The 13184-nt window shown below is 45.3% G+C and overlaps 1 protein-coding gene across 9 annotated transcripts in view; it reads left to right on the top strand.

The window, feature by feature from the left end:
- Window positions 1-13184, top strand: part of IKZF4 (IKAROS family zinc finger 4) — an 86978-nt gene that overhangs the window by 31310 nt on the left and 42484 nt on the right. For all 9 annotated transcript variants that reach the window (XR_013982678.1, XM_080994657.1, XM_080994656.1 and 6 more), the window contains exons 3-5: window positions 4133-4237; window positions 9876-10136; window positions 11167-11334. Coding sequence is in view for 8 of the 9 variants with exons in the window: in XM_080994657.1 (XP_080850783.1) it covers window positions 4133-4237; window positions 9876-10136; window positions 11167-11334 (534 nt within the window). In the remaining variant the exon portion in view is untranslated. The remainder of the gene's footprint in view (window positions 1-4132; window positions 4238-9875; window positions 10137-11166; window positions 11335-13184) is intronic.

Genomic DNA, 13184 nt, shown 5'->3' on the forward strand with positions numbered 1-13184 from the left:
CCTTTCTATGTCCAGCTGTCCTTTGTCAACAACAAATTGTTGCTGTTTTTTGTGTTGAATATATGCTATATGGTAATTTATGGACCTAATAGGTCCATGCAACAAAATATGTTGCATACAACAAAATATGTATTTTATCAAAGTAATTGTTGATCCCTCATTTTGGCTGCTGATCCCTTATTTTCGAGGCTGTTGGTCCCTTATTTTCAAATCTGTAAGTTGACAGCTATGGCCTGTACTGATCCTGCTTCTCTAAATGCAGTGCCAATGAACAACAGGGAAGTTGTTCTTATTTTCATCTGAATAAATAGAAAAGCAAAAGTACTCATGTTGACCCGTAAGAAAAAAAGCCAACATTAGGAGACAATACCTTTGTACTGAGCAAACTTTCAGGTTCCACAGAACCCTTCACCAGGCTAGAGGGAAGAGCTTGGCTGATGTTTAAGTAATGGCTTGAGTCTGTATTTTAAGTCAAAGGGTTGTATCCAGAGCTGTTAGTCCGCTCGTGCAAGTTTCCTTGTGAAAGCAGAGGTCTGTTTTCCAGTGTTGCATTTGTTGTTGTTGTTTAGTCGTGTCCGACTCTTCGTGACCCCATGGACCAGAGCACGCCAGGCACTCCTGTCTTCCACTGCCTCCCGCAGTTTGGTCAAACTCATGCTGGTAGCTTCAAGAACACTGTCCAACCATCTCGTTCTCTGTCGTCCCCTTCTCCTTGTGCCCTCCATCTTTCCCAACATCAGGGTCTTTTCCAGGGAGTCTTCTCTTCTCATGAGGTGGCCAAAGTATTGGAGCCTCAGCTTCAGGATCTGCCCTTCCAGTGAGCACTCAGGGCTGATTTCCTTAAGAATGGAGAGGTTTGATTTGCTTGCAGTCCATGGGACTCTCAAGAGTCTCCTCCAGCACCATAATTCAAAAGCATCAATTCTTTGGCGACCAGCCTTCTTTATGGTCCAGCTCTCACTTCCATATATCACTACTGGGAGAACCATAGCTTTTACTATACGGACCTTTGTTGGCAAGGTGATGTCTCTGCTTTTTAAGATGCTGTCTAGGTTTGTGTTGCATATTAGGGGTAAACCCACGTAGCAGGTCCGCCGATGTAACGATTGCGCAAGAGCTTGCATTAGCACAGGTGTACAAATTGCACTTAAAAATACAAGCTGTTCGTTTTTTGGAACCTCTTGCGCAAGATAACTCACTAATGGAACAGGTTCATTGCTAAGTTTCTTTAACTTCACGCTACATTGGATACAACTCACAGTCTTAAGTTGCAGCGTGGAAGGGAGATAGCAGACATTCAATGGCCATCATTGCTACACAAGGCCCCAGTGGCATCAAGTGGCAAGGAGTGCCAATTTCCAGCTTTGCCTGGTTTGTCAGCTGCTGCTGTTCAGCCTGGCTACACTTCTGCGTACTCTAGTAACCTCCTGTCTTGACAGCTGTAACGCTTCTTTCTCGTGCGCAGGGATTTTCTCGTATGGAGGAGCGTGGACTCCTGTGAGCCCCCACCTGCATTCTGAAATAGTAGAACTGAGACAGATTTTGTCACATCGGTGAGATTTAAGCCCAAGACATTCCTTCCAGTCTCTTCAAAAACCTTCAGCGAGAAACAGTGATAAATGCAGTTTACCAAGCTACCGTCAATTAGCATTCCATGGTTTCTGCTCTGCTTCCCTGCAGCTTTCTACAATGGACTGGTTAAGTTGTAATTATCCTGGATTGCTAAACTGCAGTTTAGCACAGGGGTGGGGAACTGAACGTGGCTGGCAAGCTAAATCCTTCCCGCATACACACCTGTGGGCCAACTTTGACAGGTGGGCAGCTCTGCCTACCTGTCAACCTCCTGGCATCATTATGACCTCCTGGGACAGCTTCAAAAGGGCTTGCTTTAATTAGCTGCTAATTAGCTACAAATAGACAATATGGGACTCCACCAGATCAGCAAGCCCTGCTTGGAAAAGAACAGTCCAGAGTTCCCTTGAAGCCCCCAGTGGTTTCGAGATTATTCCTTTGGAACCATTCCCTTCTCTCCCCCACATAAGTTATCAAGTATGGAGGAAGGTTGATTTGGTTTGGAGAAAATGGCTTTGTGGGCTAAATTGGGACCTACACTGGGCCTAATGACACACCGACAGGCTGGAGATTCCTTAGCAAGTCAGCGACAAACATTGGGTCTCCCATTTTATGTTAGCTTTGGCGTAGTTAGTTATCCTGGTTTATTTAGTTTAAATGAACAAAGTTTATTTAAGAGGGTCCCCCCCAATGCATGCAAAAGGAGGTAGGCTGCAATCCTATAGCAAGCCAGGAATGTTGTATCCAAAAGGAGCAACATCGTCCCTTGCCTTCATTTGGCTTCGTTATAAAACATAAAGATGATCATGCCCCATCTTAAACTGAGTCTTTAGATTAAGCACACTTAACTCCTTTAAATTGGTGGAGCTGCAGGCAGATACACCAGTGCAAATATTTAATATGGGTGTGTAAAGTGCACTGATGTATCTTGTTGAGTGATTCTGTCCCTCCATAGTCATGTTAAGTCACTAAACAAGTAGTTTTTTTTATCGATAGGTTGTGTTTTCAGTATACAGTGTACAATGATTTTTTTAAAAAAATGGGATAATGTGTGGAATATAACATGGCACTAAGGAGATTGTTGTGTCAGTTCAAGCAATTGACCCACTGAAATTAATAAACATGACTAAGTTAAGCCCATTAATTGCAGTGGGTCTACTCTGAGTAAAACTTAGTTGAATTCCTCTCTTAAGTAAGATTGGGTTGAATCCAATGAAGTTCTTCTCAGAGAAGACTTGTTGAAATGAATATACCAAACTTAGCCATGTCCATAAATTCCATTGGTCCTACTTAGAGCATGACTGTTGCTGAATACAACCCACACCCTTTCCAAAACAATAAATGAGGTGGGCTTAGGGAGGATGGGTTCTTATTAATGGAAGAAATGGAAACTGCACACTAAAAAACAAGAGTACACATTTGGATAATTTAGTTGGGCTAGCTTCTCTGTTGTTAGCCGCCCTGAGCCCGGCTTCGGCTGGGGAGGGCGGGATATAAATAAAATTTATTATTATTATTATTATTCTCTAAAAGGGCAAGCTGTCAGACTCTAAAAAAAAGTAAAATGCAAGATTCTGCGAACTCCCTAGTGTTGCATGACTTCCATGTACACTGTAGCTAATAAACCGTTAATAAGATCTTTATATGCAACTGATTCATGTTCTTCCCCATAAATAGATAAAGAGAACGAACTAAGCAAGTGCTTTTGGTGCATGCTTTCTTCCTCTTGGAGGCAACAGCAAACAACACAGGAATCCATACATGAAGAATGTATTTGAAATCAGTTCACTGTAGTATTGTTATCTTGAGCCTGAATTCCGCAATCATTCATATATATATATCAGCTATTCCATGAGACTTCATGTTGAAACTCTTCGGTATGACACATTTCTGTATTCATACTGCGTATTATTTGCACAACAACAAAGCTACGTATATCCTGGCTTTTATTTAAGGTGATTCAAATTTTAAATGGGGATCCCTTTATCCTGTAATTGCCATGTAATGAGATATTTGCACTTCTTTGATGATTCCCAAGTGCTGCTGCATATATTGGTTACAAGCATTCGGGTAGCTTAGAGGCTGCAGGCTTATTTTGACAATGCATGTTATACATGTTAAACCAGTATCATCATTCTGAAAACATTTATGAATTCAGTCTTATAAATACAAGAAGGCTGCTTTATGTATGTAATAGAACTGGTTCTATCAGTATCTGACATCTCTCTTCTGAAATGCTGGTCGGATGTTCACTGTATCTGGGTCTACACTGATAATCATCTGATCATCATAAACTATACGGTGCAAGAACAGGGCACTTACTATATACATGGTTGGGATTTGTTGGGATTCCTCCTGCTAGGTTTTCATTCAGTCAGAGCACCAATGGAATTTTTATCATTCAGATTTTGTAGGCTGCAAAATCTAGACTTTACTCAAACTCATCAGGAGAGTTTCCTTTCCTCTGTGCCCATCTTCAGTCCTAAGCACAGGAAAAATATTTCTTGATTTCTTGAAACGAGGCTTACCTGTGCTCTCTGCTTCTTTTTGTTCCCCAAAGGTAGTGGAGATTCGTCTTTGGAAAAGGAGTTCACCTCCACGATTGTGGGCCCTACTGTGAGCACACCAAACAGCCAACATTCCTCCCCAAGCCGCTCCCTTAGTGGTAAGTATGTCATTTTCTGATTCCTGTAGTTTATGTCCAAAAGGTGTTGGGCCCAAGCTGTGATCAAGGCAGAGACCACCTTTGAAATCCTCCAAAAAGGTCTGCACAAAGATAATCACATCAGCGAAGAATTTACCTTTTGGATGAGGCCCTGGAAAAGAGGCAGCTTTTATACAGCAGCCTTGGATTATCTGAACTTTCTGCCTAGTATTCTCTCCTGCTCAGATTTTTAGTTTGAGAGATTTGAAAGTCACTGTTTGGTTCCTGACACATTTATCGACAAAGAAGGCATTTCCTCTCATAGTGAGTGAATGACTGGAAATTGTGGTTGCTGGGAAAGCACCAGTGGTGCTAGATCATGTGAGCAAAGAGTTGGAGATGCGGGAGAGGACTCTATATTCAGATGGTGTTGGAAAAAGATTTGTTTGCATTGATGCATTCTAATTTGCCATATTCTGCAACCACCAGCATTTCCTGCTGAAATTATCAACTGGGCTTTCCTTTTTTCCTTTTTTGAGAATTTTGCTGAAAAGTATGACCACCATGTTGCAGAGTTAATGTATGGGAAAGATTAGCGTTCTCAAACTTGACTTCTGACTATTGTCTCTCATCTGATAATACTGCTTTGTGTTAAACAGCTATAAAAGGTAAAGGGACGCCTGACCATTAGGTCCAGTCGTGACCGACTCTGGGGTTGCGCGCTCATCTCGCTTTATTGGCCAAGGACTTCCGGGTCATGTGGCCAGCATGACTAAGCCGCTTCTGGCGAACCAGAGCAGCGCACAGAAATGCCGTTTACCTTCCCACCGGAGCGGTACCTATTTATCTACTTGCACTTTGACGTTCTTTCAAACTGCTAAGTTGGCAGGAGCAGGGACCAAGCAATGGGAGCTCACCCCGTCGCGGGGATTCAGACCGCTGACCTTCTGATCAGCAAGTCCTAGGCTCTGTGGTTTAGACCACAGCGCCACCCGCGTCCCGTTAGATAGCTATAACATCCTCTTAATTCTTCATCTGAAATCACGGGAGGTTTATATTACACTCCAGTTGGTTTATAAAACCGATTACAGTTGGCTTATAAAAACCAACAATTAAATCCAGTTTTAGTCATTTAGAAAGGAACGTTCAAATGTCCATGTTAACACATCCGCTGCGTTAAAATTTAGTTGATCCCCTGGAAAAGCATGATCACACTTGTTCAGTGTAACAGGAGGAGAACCCAGCGTATGGTTTGAACAAATAGGAAATGAGTATCTTCTCCTTTAAAAGGGAGACGCTGCCTGATACCGTTGCTTCTGATCAGTCTTGATTTCACAGCTGGTTCAGCCAGCAAGCTCATGCCCCAGTGGAGCAGAAATATTACATAACCTGTTTTGCCAACCCAACCAGACTCTGCCTTCCTTCTGTAAGGAAAGTTGCAGAACAAAAGCCAGCCCTCCGTTTGCTGTGGGGGAGAGAGAAAAAGAAACACTCATCCCCAGGGGAGTGAAAAAACATCAAAGTTCAACCAGCATCAATATACCCAAGTAGCTCCTGCCACAGTGAGCAGGTTTTCACTTCATATTTGCGCACAGAGGTGTCGGCTTGCAGCTGGATCTCCAAGACGTATAAACAGGAGTGTATGCCTAACCTAAGCAGCCTGGCTTCTATTAATGTAATTAATGCCGAGATATTCTAGGAGCACAGGTAAATTCTCTGCACTAGCCTCCTGCCATGGCTGCCAGCCGTAGCTGTGTGTGCAAGGCCTTCAAGTTGCTACCTTCAGTTTGTATAGCATGAATAGGTGGCAACTAGATAAGAGAGGAAAAAGCAGAGATGCGGGCAATGACCTACATTCTTAACTATTCCAATCTCTGTGGAATGCCACAAATCAAACACTCTTTAAGAATGAACATGGTAACTGCCGCCTTAATTCTAGGTGCCATTTCTTTTCTTTTTTAACATTTTTTTATTAGTTTTCCAATATACAGTCATACCTCGGGTTGAATGTGCTTCAGGCTGAGCGCTTTCGGGTTGCGCTCTGCGGCAACTCAGAAGTAACGGAGCATGTTACTTCCGGGTTTCGCCGCATGCGCAGACACTCGAAATGACATCAGGCACATGCGCGGAAGCAGCAAAATGTGGCCCGCGCATGTGCAGACGCGTCTTACGTTCTATTCAGGATGCAAACGGGGTTCCGGAACGGATCCTGTTTGCATCCCGAGGTACCACTGTACTTCCAGTAATAGCCACATTATAACAATAACAATTAATTCCCAAGTTATTCAATTCTCTTTTTTTTTTTTAATAATTTTTATTAAAATTTCAATAAAAATTAAACAAAAAAACATAAAAGTAGAAATACAAAAACACACAGTACATAATCCAAAAAGAAAAAGAAAACACAGAAAACAGAATACAAAACAAGAACTAAAAAGAAACAGAACAATTAAAAACAATATCACTTTTCCATTTCCGTTTTTAAATTTACTTATTTTCTGGACTTCCTCATACCTCCCTCTTTTGTATTCCAGTCCAAATTGTTTGTCCAGCAATTTCTTTTCCACTTTTTTAATCCCAATCTTTAAACTTAATATAATATATAACTCTTAAACTTCTTTAATCCTAATCTTTAATCTTAGTGTAATATAACATTAAATTTTTACCTCTTAAGTACCAAATTTCCATTTCCTTAAGCATCTTTAATCCTAATCTTAAATCTTAGTCTGTCAATAACTTTAACCTGTACAGCTGGAAGCCACTTATTTTCAATCCAACATCATTCTAGCATTCTTTAATTTTGCAATGTTTCTGAAGATAATCTTTGAATTTCTTCCAATCTTCCTCCACCGACTCTTCTCCCTGGTCACGGATTCTACCAGTCATTTCCGCCAGTTCCATATAGTCCATCAGTTTCATCTGCCATTCCTCCAGTGTGGGAAGTTCTTGTGTCTTCCAATACTTTGCGATGAGTATTCTTGCTGCTGTTGTTGCATACATAAAGAAAGTTCTATCCTTTTTTAACACCATTTGGCCGACTATGCCCAAGAGAAAGGCCTCTGGTTTCTTCCAAGTTATTCAATTCTCAAAGTGCCAGTCAACTTCCAATTAATACATTTTCGTTAAAATCGGCTCCCCGCATGATGGTTTGGGTGCATTTCCGATCTTACATCACTGTGTTCCATAATCGTAATTAATGTCAGTTATAATAATAATTCCTTAGTCAACAGCTGTATAATTAACGATTTCCATTCGTGATGTTACAATATATATACACTTATAAAGCTTCAAGTGAGGAAACTCAAACTATTATCTTTATTCTGCCCTGCGTGTGAAAAAAATCTAGGTGACATTTCGTGGAGAGTCTGAAGGGATTATATCAGCCGTCTAGCCTTCCCCAACGTGGCGCCCTCCGTATGTTTTGGACTTCAACTTCCATCATGCTGTGGGGATATGCCAATTAGGATTGATGCGGGTTGGAGTCCAAAACATCTGAAGGGCACCAGGTTGGGGAAGGCTGGTTCATATTGTTTCCTTATCCCAAAACACATGAGCATAGCTAAAAGTGCCATCCTTTGCGGGGGGGGGGGGAACCAAATATGATTGGAGCACCTTTGTTCACGTGCCTGATGTGTTTATATACGAAGCAGGTGGTGCTGGGCTTTTTAATTTTAAGAAAAGAAGGATACACAGGTGAGAGAACTGAACCTTCTCCCTCCCTTTATCTGCCTATGTTTTGCTGTTATGGGCATTTTGCTCCCAGCCTATTCCCAAGCTGGACTGGGAGAAAATTACCTGAAGCCAAAAGAGAACAAGGGAGAGGTAAGGGTTCAGCTTCCCTTTTCATTTTGAGGCTCTCCACCTTCCACTGTATTAATAGGTGGTCCTGATGCATGTGCAGCAAGCGTGTGCAAGTTATGGTGGACAATACTGAGCTACATGGACCAATGGACTGAGCTGGTATAAGGCAGCTTCCTCCTGTTTTCCCATTGCAGCGGAATGCTGCTTGGAAGAGAACGCAGTGGGACTTAGGAATTGGGAGGAGATTCACATATGAGAGTCCTTCTTTTCAGTACACTCCTTGGAATGATGTAACCTGGCCATGGACCAAAGGTTCAGGAGTGTTTATTCAGCAAGGCCTTGCAAACAGCATTCCTTCTGCGGCGGAGGCTGCTCCATGTGTCCGTCGGTCGAAGCAGGAAGTCCTCGTTTTTCAAGCTTTACATTCCATTAGCTGCTTCAGGGGGGAGCCCTGCGCTAGATGCTCCCTGCTTTCCAAGTTGCGAGCTTCCCCCGTCTCTGGCTTGGGAAGGGCTAGATTTTAAATATTTTATTGCCCATTTTTTGCACCTTGAAATGGGACGAGCGTCCGTTGTTACACCAACTGATGTGGTTGGATTTACAGGCCGGCTGTGTGTTCCCCTAGCAAAGAGCTCTTCTTGCTAATGTCATAGCATCCCGGTTTCTTGCGCATTCTTAACTGAACGTTTTAGAAACCAGACCCTGGGTTTAGGACTCTTGACCTTCTGTCTATAGAAAAGATGCCACAACATTCTTGCAGGGTGCTGGCAGAAAAATGCCTTAGAAGGCTGCTCTTCAGACCGTTTTCCTGCCTGTATTGTCAGAGTGAAACGTCCTTTCTACCTGGCCGGGGATCTAGTGGAGGAGAGGCCTGCTCCCCGCCCCCCATGTGCTGAGCCCTACATTATTTGGAGCACTGGGGACTGTATTTGATTTTTACACCTTTTGATACTCTAGAACAGGCATCCCCAAAGTCAGCCCTCTGGATGTTTTGGGACTACAACTCCCATCATCCCTAGCTAACAGGACCAGTGGTCAGGGATGATGGGAATTGTAGTCCCAAAACATCTGGAGCGCTGAGTCTGGGGATGCCTGCTCTAGAACATAAGAAGAACCCTACTGTTGCCCCACACCAACTGGCAGTTTAAAAAGTAATCATAGTAGTTCACTTAGCTGATGTGATTAATGCTCATTTATAGCCCCAGCCTCCATGAATTTATCTAATCCCTTTTTAAAGTTCCTTCTAAACTAATGGCTTATTTATATTATTTATTACGTTTACGTCACATTTCTCTTCCAAGAAGCTCAGGGTGGTGCACATGGTTCTCCTCTTCCCCATTTCATCCTGACAACAACTCTGTGAGGTGAATTAGGGTAAGAGATAGTGACTGGTCCAAGGTCACCCAGTGAGCTTCGTGGCCGAGCGGGAATTCGAACCCTGCTCTCCCAGGTCCTAGTTCCACACTCTAACCGTTACACCACACTGGCTCTCTTGTAACACTGAATCCCATAAGTTGATGATGCACTTTCTGAATAAATACTCCATTGGTTTGTGCTGAATTTGCTCCCGATCAGTGTCAAGGGGTGATCTAAAATAGTGGGAAAGAAGGATAAATCTCCCCCCCACACACACATCATACATAATTTTAGAAATTTCTATCATGCTCCCCAAGCACCTGGCCTTAGATGCTAGTAGGATCTATTAATAATTATTGATGGTTACTTTTTAGAAGTCTCTTTTCACTCTCCTGGACCATAACAACTTTTTTTTAAAAAAAGTTAACTGTTTACAAATACTTGTCACAAACCTGTACGTGCTTTGTTGTTTTTTTTGTTTTTACATCTTTTCCCTCCATAGCAAATTCTATCAAGGTGGAAATGTACAGTGATGAAGAATCAAGCCGGCTGCTGTCGCATGACGACCGGCTCATTGAAAAAGAGGACAGCGTGATTGTGGAGGATTCTCTCTCTGAGCCACTCGGCTACTGTGACGGGACAGGGCAGGAGCCACATTCCCCTGGCGGCATCCGACTACCCAACGGCAAGCTGAAATGTGATATCTGTGGGATGGTGTGCATTGGCCCGAACGTACTGATGGTGCACAAGCGCAGCCACACCGGTGAGCAGGCATGGCTGCTGGTAACCGTAAGGGCTGATGCATGAGCTTTGCACTTGTATAGTGCTTTAAGTCTCAATGGTCTAAAAGTTCTATGTGTCACACTCAGGCTCTTTAGCCTAATAAGGCTCTGAACCGCTTTATAGCTCTTTCCTTACAAGACTGGGTGTTAGATCAATCCAGGTGCATTCAGAGTACTTCACACATCCACATGTCATGCTAAACCATGGTTTTCTGCAAGATGCATGAGCGGGAAGCACTCATGCTTGCTCCTGAACAGCTCCATGGAGGACTTAGGGGGACAGTGTTAAATGAAATAATTGTGCTAGCACAAGGATTGGCACTAGCAGAATGGGACTTCCTCCCTCTCCTCTTCCAGAGAGTTGGAGGATTCCCCAGAATGGATTTAGGAAGTGGGGGGGGAGCAGAGGGGGAGATAGTTCTGCTGCACAATGAGAAATCCTTGCCCCAATGGAACTGTCCACTTAGGTTAAAAAAAAGTAAAGGACCCCTCGACAGTTAAGCCCAGTCAAAAGATGAATATGGGGTTGTGGTGCTCATCTCACTTTCAGGCCGAGGGAGCCAGCGTTTGCCTACAGACAGCTTTCCGGGTCATGTGGCCAGCATGACTAAACCACTTCTGGCGCAACGGGACACTGTGATGGAAACCAGAGCGCATAGAAATGCTGTTTACCTTCCTGCCACAGTGGTACCTATTTCTCTACTTGCACTGGTGTGCTTTTGAACTGCTAGGTTGGCAGGAGCTGGGACCGAGCAACGGGAGCTCACCCCATCACGGGGATTTGAACCGCCAACCTTCTGATCGGCAAGCCCAAGAGGCTCCATGGTTTAGGCCACATCGCCACCTGCACCATTTAACACTACACTGAATACAACCCCGAGTCTGTTTGCTCCCTTTAAACTCAGTTTATCAGCATGTTTGAACTGGGGGTCATGGTTCATCAGTGAAAGCAAGGATCGAGGCTAACTTTTCTGGATACTCATCCCAATGCGCTCTTCTTCTTCTTCCTAGGTGAGAGGCCGTTCCATTGCAATCAGTGCGGTGCCTCCTTCACCCAAAAGGGCAACCTCCTGCGCCACATCAAACTGCACTCGGGCGAGAAGCCCTTCAAATGTCCCTTCTGTAACTATGCCTGTCGGAGGAGAGACGCACTCACGGGGCACCTCCGAACACACTCAGGTGGGTCACGAGGCACTTCTGCTCTAGTTCAGTTTTATGGGTATTTTCTTTTCTTTATTGTCCCATTGTTTTATGTACAGTGTTTAGAAATGTATATAATTAAGCAGCACCATATTTTTCACTCCATAAGACGCACCTGACCATAAGACGCACCTAGTTTTTGGAGGGGGAATGCAAGAAAAAAAAGATTCTTTAAAGGGAGCGCTGCTCAGCGCTCCCTTTCACGAGCCATGTGGAGCGTGTGTGCGGCGCTTGCAGGCTTTTCCCCAAGGAGGGAGAAGCTCCCAAGAGCCGCACACACGCTCCGTGCGGTTCTTTAAAGGGAGCACGGCTATCCCTGGCTTTTGCGGGAGGTGGGGGAAGGGACAGAGCGTGCGGCATGCTCTCTCCCTTCCCCCAGCTCCCGCAAAAGCCAGGGATAGTTGCGCGAAGCCTCCGCAGGGCAGGGGGATGAAGGCTCCCCGTGCCCTGTGGAGGTTTTGCGCGGCTAAGCCAGAAGCTAGAACAGCAAGAGGGAGCGTGGCACAGCGCTCCCTCTCACTGTTCTGGCTTCTGGGATTGCCGTGCAGCCTGCATTGGCTCCATAAGACGCACACACATTTACCCTTACTTTTTAGGAGGGGAAAAGTGCGTCTTATAGAGCGAAAAATACGGTATATAAATTTCTTAGACAAAAAATAAATAGTTATAGCAAGGTAGGCCTTGGTGGGTTGGTAAGAACTATCTCTTGCTCTTTGCCCTCGGCCCAAACATCTGCTTGTTGGAGTCACCTCTTCTTAAAGGGAGGTAGACCACAGTGACCACCCATGTCAAGCTTCAGGGAAGCCCTCCCCCGGTGGCAGCCAAGAAGCAGATAAAAAGGAATAGTTCTTACCAAGTAATTTATTCAGTATTCACAGAGAGAGACGAAGGAATGCAGTCTCTATTAAATAATGGCATTGCTCCGAGTAAATTCCAACCCCTTCCATCTCTCCTATTCTACATCATCCCTGCGCCGGCTAATTTGAGTTTTCTGCCTGTGAGCTTTCTGTTCTACTACTCTGAATACCATCCTAGTCCTGGGAGAGGGGGGCTTAGGAACGCTTTCCAAAGACACTGAGTCTGTCAGCTGTCGTGCCCCCGGTGCTGCTTCTTCCTGCTGTTCCTCTCCCAACATTTCCCAGCTTTTCCACTCTGCAGCCTCTGAACTATGTCCTCAAACCACTGTTCTAAATCTACCGTATTTTTCACCCCATAGGACGCACCTAGATTTTTGGGGGGGAAATAAAGGAAAAAAAATTATTTCCCTCCCCAGGCGCGGGGCTGGGGCGGGGGAAGCCCAAGCTTCCCCAGCCCCCAGAACGGGACCCAGAGCGATGCCGAAGCTGCGTGCAGCTTTGGCATCGCTCTGGGAGCTTGCGGGGCTGGAGGAGGGGGAAGCCCTCTGCCAGCCTTCTAACCAAGTCGGGGGGCAGCTGCGCCTCTCCCGCTGTCCCCCGAGTTTGCGGGGCTGGCAATGGGGAGGAGCAGGCTTCCCCCCCCGCCAGCCTTCTAACCAAGTCGGGGGACAGCGGGAAAGGCGCGCTGCGCCTCCCCGCTGTCCTCCGAGTTTGCGGGGCTGGCGATGGGGAGGAGCAGGCTTCCCCCCCCCGCCAGCCTTCTAACCAAGTCGGGGGACAGCGGGAAAGGCGCGCTGCGCCTCCCCGCTGTCCCCCGAGTTTGCGGGGCTGGCGATGGGGAGGAGCAGGCTTCCCCCCCCCCGCCAGCCTTCTAACCAAGTCGGGGGACAGCGGGAAAGGCGCGCTGCGCCTCCCCGCTGTCCCCCGAGTTTGCGGGGCTGGCGATGGGGAGGAGCAGGCTTCCCCCCCCCG

The sequence above is a fragment of the Podarcis pityusensis genome (assembly GCF_964106645.2).
Source record: "Podarcis pityusensis genome assembly, chromosome: 2".
In the NCBI taxonomy this organism is placed as follows: Eukaryota; Metazoa; Chordata; class Lepidosauria; order Squamata; family Lacertidae; genus Podarcis; species Podarcis pityusensis.